Genomic DNA, 6,000 nt, shown 5'->3' with positions numbered 1-6,000 from the left:
CTTCACACGGCTGCTGTTTTGCTATTGGTTCCAGTTTTTTTATGTGCCACACCCACGTGTGAAATCCCTCGTTTGCCATTGGTCAGATTGCGCTTCCGGCTGCTTCATTTTCTTGAGTTTTTCTTAACTTTACATCTCCTTGTGGTGAAATCTTTGTTTTTATGGCATGTTATGAGGAAAATGAGTTATTTTATGGCTTCAACTGGTAAAATGTGTCAACATACTTTAAATGTCCCTCTGATCACCTTTGCCATGTTTAAAAAAATACTAATATTGTATTCCCCGTGATTGTTAATGGTGGAGTAATTTAAGATTTAATAGCAATACAACACCTTAAAATACTCCGTTACAAGTAAAGATCCTACTTTCAAAATGTCAATTAAAAATTAAATGCATTTTAGTAAAGTTAGTATTACATGTTTATTCAAGTAAAAGTATAATATGAACATTATAATGCACATGAATATGAATTCCATCCTCATTTATGTTGTGTATTAATAGGTTGAATCTGAAAAGTAACTTATTCAAATACATGTAGTGGAGTAAAAAGTACAATATCTCTATGAGGTAGAGAAAAGTACCATATGTACCTCCGAGATAAAATACAGTAAAAAATGATTAATGAAATTTTCAGGTAAAGTTAAGTACAGGTAGTACTTGTAATCGACAGGTAAAGTACAAGTAGCACAGGATTTGTGTTACGCTCTATGTTTTAGGTACTAGAAGGTTACCACGTGTGATTCCTGCTGCAGTACCCGGATGCGCCCGCTGGGGGCAACAGAGCGTCACTTTCCTCTCAGCAGCTGCAGAAGAACAAGTTTCTCTCTCTAGTACACACAGATAAACTAAAAGTACTAATACAACACAATATTCATTCTCTAAACTCTATTACTTGTAGTTGGAAAATAGTTTAATGTTTAATGAAAAGTTTAATGAATTTTTTTCACTGACAAAATCATCGAGTTATTTTGTAAGAAAATATGTCAAATAATTTAAGTTTTTTGTTTATACACCATGAAGAAATACTAATACATGTTTGTGTTTTTGTACAAGAAGACTAGTTCATAAAGTACTCCAACGATACATAAATATTGCACCACTTCACACATCAATAGAAAGACACTTAATCAGGAAACGTTTATTGCCATGTCAGACATACATATTCATTTATTCAGATTAATCTCATCAAGTTTGGACATATTTTGTCTGATTATTAATACTGTTGTATATTATGTACATATGTAGTGGAGTAAAAGAAAAAATACTAAAAGTAGGAGTACAATATTTAGAAGTAATATATATTAAAGTACCTTAAATTGTACTTAGCTGCATTCAGTGACTTTCCACCACTCGTATCGACTTGAGGATGAAAACGCGTCAGACGACCCGTAAAGTCTGAATCATATTTTTATTATTCACAGAGACCCAAACAAACAAAAGGCTTCACATTTAAATACATCCAAACCCTCCAATCAGTGACACGCAGGATAATGACAGTCTCAGTATTGCACAGCTTGGCCTTCACAGCCGCCCCATGTGACCTCAGTAGTACTGGGGGTACGCGGCGTAGGGCGGCCCCACCAGCGGGGCGTACTGGTAGAACTGGTCCAGGTGGAGGGCGGGCGCGGCGGAGCCGTACTGCGGGCCGTGCGGATGGAGGTAGGGGGCGGAGCCGGCGTCCTGAGGCGCCGCCGGGTGGTACCTGCGGTAGGGGGCCGGCCTGTAGGCCTGCAGCTCGGGGCGCTGCAGGAAGCGGGAGGCGGCGTCGGCGTGGCAGGCGTGGGCGAGGGCGTCCTGCAGCGTCCTCTTCAGCTTCATCCGCCGGTTCTGGAACCAGTTTCTGATCTGAGGAGAGAAAAGCGCTTTAGGATCACACGTATTGATCATCACCCCCCCCTGTCCCCCCCTCGCTCACCTGTTTATCGGACAGCTGGAGCGTCTTGCAGAGCTCCGCCTTGTCCTGCGTCCCCAGGTAGGCGTTCCTCTTGAAGGACCTCTCCAGGCTGCCGATCTGCTCCGCGGTGAAGGCCGTGCGGGGCCTCCTCCCCAGCGGGGGGGGCGGCGGGGAGGTGGAGTCGGCGGAGGCGAGGGGGGACAGGGAGCGCCCCCCCTCGCTCTCGTAGCCCGACGTCTCCTCCTCCTCCTCCTCCTCCTCCTCCGTCCCGCTGCTGAAGCTCCTCTCCGTCCCTGCAGAGAGGAGCGAGAGGACGTCACAACCAAGTACTTTGATACTTCTACTGCACTACGAGTACAAGTACAAGTACAAGCACTGTACTACTGTCTAATACTCGGTCTCACTCGCTCATGTCAAAGGTTTATACTGAAATATGAACTAAGCATATTATTGTTTGTTTTCCTCCATCAAACGTTAAGAAAAGTCAAATAAAAAGTTTATCTAAAAAAAACATTAAAGGGTTAAAAAGATTATTCTTTGAGTGACTTAATGAGACCGACCTTTCCTTTAGAACAAAACCTCGCTCCACATTCCCAATCCAATATAAACTGTGTACTGTACTGGTCTGGCTCACTGAGGGGGGGCAACGTACCTCGGCTCGGGTTCTGCAGGCAGGAGGCTTCGGCCTCTCTTCGCTCCGACGAACCTTCGGACTTCTGTCTGCAGTAAAAACCCGGCAGACTCTCCGAATGCGTCCCGCAGGCGGCGGGTCCGTCCCCCGTCCCGGTCCCGGTCCCGGTCCATGTCCCGGTCCCGGTCCATGTCCCGGTCCCGGCCCCAGTGGGCTGGCTGCTCTGGGACATCCACTCGATGGAGAAGTGTCCTCTCATGGCTGCAGAGTACAAGTAATTCCTGGTGTGAACGGTCCGGGTCCTGGAGGGAGTTTTGACTGCCCCCCTCCTGCCAGCCTGTATTTATAGGAGGCGTCCAAGTCCTTCAGCCCCTGACATCAAAGCTCCCCCCCCCCCCCTCGACCCCCCCCAACAACCTCCCTCCTTTGGTTTTCACAACTGGAGTAATTAAGACGTCTCATTCAGTCTCAATGAGGCTGTTACAACCAGGCTCCAGTGAGTCTACCCCCCCCGTCCTCCTCCTTCCTGCCCCCACCAAAAAGATAATAGACACACCTCAGCCCAAACTGTCTGCATCTCCTCCACAGCCCCCCCCCCCCCCATAAAGGAATCAAATGGCTGGAGGTTTCAGAATAAGAGACACAAGAAAGGTTCACTTTTCTGCTCTAAACAACGTGGAGATTCTGTGGAAACATCTCCTTCTCCTCATCATCTGATGCACAACAAGCCCTCAAAACATAAAGGGCTTTCTGCACAGTCATTGATGATAAAAACGTCAATCAATCAATCAATGAGCCTTCAGCGGCACTTTAAGAAGAGAGAAGCTGCTACACACAGGAGGAGCAGCAGGAGGAACCAGAGGAGGAGCAGGAGGAGGAACCAGAGGAGGAGCAGCAGGAGGAACCAGAGGAGGAACAGCAGGAGGAACCAGAGGAGGAGCAGGAGGAACCAGAGGAGCAGCAGGAGGAACCAGAGGAGCAGCAGGAGGAACCAGAGGAGCAGGAGGAACCAGAGGAGGAGCAGCAGGAAGAACCAGAGGAGCAGCAGGAGGAACCAGAGGAGGAGCAGGAGGAACCAGAGGAGGAGCAGGAGGAGGAACCAGAGGAGCAGGAGGAGGAACCAGAGGAGCAGCAGGAGGAACCAGAGGAGGAGCAGCAGGAGGAACCAGAGGAGGAGCAGGAGGAGGAACGAGAGGAGCAGCAGGAGGAGGAACCAGAGGAGGAGCAGGAGGAACCAGAGGAGCAGCAGGAGGAACCAGAGGAGGAGCAGGAGGAGGAACCAGAGGAGCAGGAGGAGGAACCAGAGGAGCAGCAGGAGGAACCAGAGGAGGAGCAGCAGGAGGAACCAGAGGAGGAGCAGCAGGAGGAACCAGAGGAGGAGCAGGAGGAACCAGAGGAGGAGCAGCAGGAGGAACCAGAGGAGGAGCAGGAGGAACCAGAGGAGGAGCAGGAGGAGGAACCAGAGGAGGAGCAGCAGGAGGAACCAGAGGAGGAGCAGGAGGAACCAGAGGAGGAGCAGGAGGAACCAGAGGAGGAGCAGCAGGAGGAACCAGAGGAGGAGCAGGAGGAACCAGAGGAGGAGCAGGAGGAGGAACCAGAGGAGGAGCAGCAGGAGGAACCAGAGGAGGAGCAGGAGGAACCAGAGGAGGAGCAGTGAGTGGCAGACAGACGATGATCCGGATCAAAGAGTCGTTGCAGCTGACGAGGATCAATCGTGAAGAAGAAGGACGTCAGAAGATGAGGTTTATAAATGTGTGTATATAGACACACATTTATACACGTATATATATATATATATACGTGTATAAATGTGTGTGTATAGAGATATATATATATATACGTATATATATATATATATACACATGTATAAATGTGTGTATATAGACACACATTTATACACGTATATATATATATATATACGTGTATAAATGTGTGTGTATAGAGATATATATATATATACGTATATATATATATATATACACATGTATATACACACATACATACACACACAGAGCCAACATTAAGGATGTGATACATGTACAAAGTACCACGTTAGTGGTACTAGAAGTAATCAGCTCATTGACTTGAGTAGAAGTACCTCATGTACATAATGAGGATCATCTATTCAGGGCTTTGTGTTGATTAACGACCTCAAGATGATGATCCATCATTATCGTCGTCATCTTCATCACCAGCAGCAGGCTGGATGGGCCTGATACTGAGGAGGAGGAGGAGGAGGAGGTGAAAGAGGAGGAGAAGGAGGACGAGGAGGAGGAGGAGGATTTGGTTTCTTCTGAGAGATTTTATACTTTAACAGAAGGACAAAACGCACTTTAAACATCAAGTAAGATGTAAATATGTGACAGAACAAATGACGTTGTTTAGAACCTCTGAACAACACAAGGAGCAAAGGTCAGAGGTCAACATGATGGGAACAGGAAATGTATTGATAAGAAAATGGTGAAAACATGGATACATTTTACTGCGGTACTTTAACAGCTGACAAGTACATCTAGCTGATAATACGCATCATTACTTTTCTTTTTTGCTACTTCATGCAATGGTTTTATTTACTGAATATTATGTGGTATTTAGATGGTGTCCCCGGGAGGAGGAAGTATTTGAGTATTTGAGTATTTGCAGGGACACATTTCAATGTGAAAGAGCCGAGTCGTGTTTTTACATTTTAGGGTCGGAGGTCTTCGTCCTCTCTGACGGCGTCAAACAAAAGCCCCTCAGGTGAGTCCACATTTACATCTCACAATCTGAAGGCATCTCAGGACAAGCCCCCCCCCCCCCCCCACCCAGTCGCAGCGCCTGCTTGTCCCCCCCCATCAAAGCCCAGCAGCCTTTGATGGGCTGATCGGGATCAATGGGCCTAACTGAGCGCGTCACAGACGAGGCGGAGCAGCACTTCTTCATCTGGGCTACAAACATTATTCTGTTTGTCAAATGAGTCACTTTAAGGTTTATTTCCATTCAAAAAGGGGAACTATTTATGCATTTTTGACCCGCAGTGTTTTAATAGGAATTCTCACCTCAAATATTTTAATTTATTTCTTATTATTATTATTATTTGACTCTAACTGTTGTCAACAAATTGTAGACTGGAATTTGAAAGAAATTAAAAGTTTTGTCATTTGTTATTTTTAATGTATTCTTTCATTAATTCATCATCAACGTCCAGAAGGACGAAGCACAAAGTTTATTTGCTTTAATTGAAGAAGATTAAGACGATTTGTTCATCTAAAAACTTTAGAATACGTTGTGAAGTAACTTTACATTCATTTAAAGATACTTAAAGCTTTAAAAGTCACCGTGTGGATTCCTCCCCCTCTGAAAATAGACCTTTTATTTTCATACTTTTAATACTTGTTCATTAGAGGAAGTTTAGAAGATAATAAATGATAATACATTGAGATTTGAAGTTGTACTTAATGTGCTCTTACTCTTAATAATTTAAAGTTCTATGATA

The 6,000-nt window shown here is 45.5% G+C and overlaps 1 protein-coding gene across 1 annotated transcript; it reads right to left on the bottom strand.

Annotated features, from left to right (window-relative positions):
• Positions 1-903: 903 nt before the first annotated feature.
• On the bottom strand, positions 904-2,899 carry ved (ventrally expressed dharma/bozozok antagonist). The gene is made up of 3 exons (XM_062558959.1): positions 2,547-2,899; positions 1,916-2,187; positions 904-1,845 (listed from the first exon to the last, which is right to left on the bottom strand). The coding sequence occupies exons 1-3, from the start codon at positions 2,782-2,784 to the stop codon at positions 1,543-1,545; spliced, it is 813 nt and encodes a 270-aa protein (XP_062414943.1). The 5' UTR covers positions 2,785-2,899; the 3' UTR covers positions 904-1,542.
• Between the last annotated feature and the right edge of the window lie 3,101 nt (positions 2,900-6,000).

Source organism: Pungitius pungitius, chromosome 18 (assembly GCF_949316345.1).
Source record: "Pungitius pungitius chromosome 18, fPunPun2.1, whole genome shotgun sequence".
Lineage (NCBI taxonomy): Eukaryota > Metazoa > Chordata > Actinopteri > Perciformes > Gasterosteidae > Pungitius > Pungitius pungitius.
This window is presented reverse-complemented; position numbering and strand designations above follow the sequence as displayed.

Coding starts and splice junctions, on each gene's coding strand:
- ved (XM_062558959.1), bottom strand. CDS start 2,784: ATGAGAGGACACTTCTCCATCGAGTGGATGTCCCAGAGCAGCCAGCCC. Junction 2,188..2,546: donor CCTGCAGAACCCGAGCCGAG/GTACGTTGCCCC, acceptor TCCTCTCTGCAG/GGACGGAGAGGAGCTTCAGC. Junction 1,846..1,915: donor TCCAGCTGTCCGATAAACAG/GTGAGCGAGGGG, acceptor TTCTCTCCTCAG/ATCAGAAACTGGTTCCAGAA.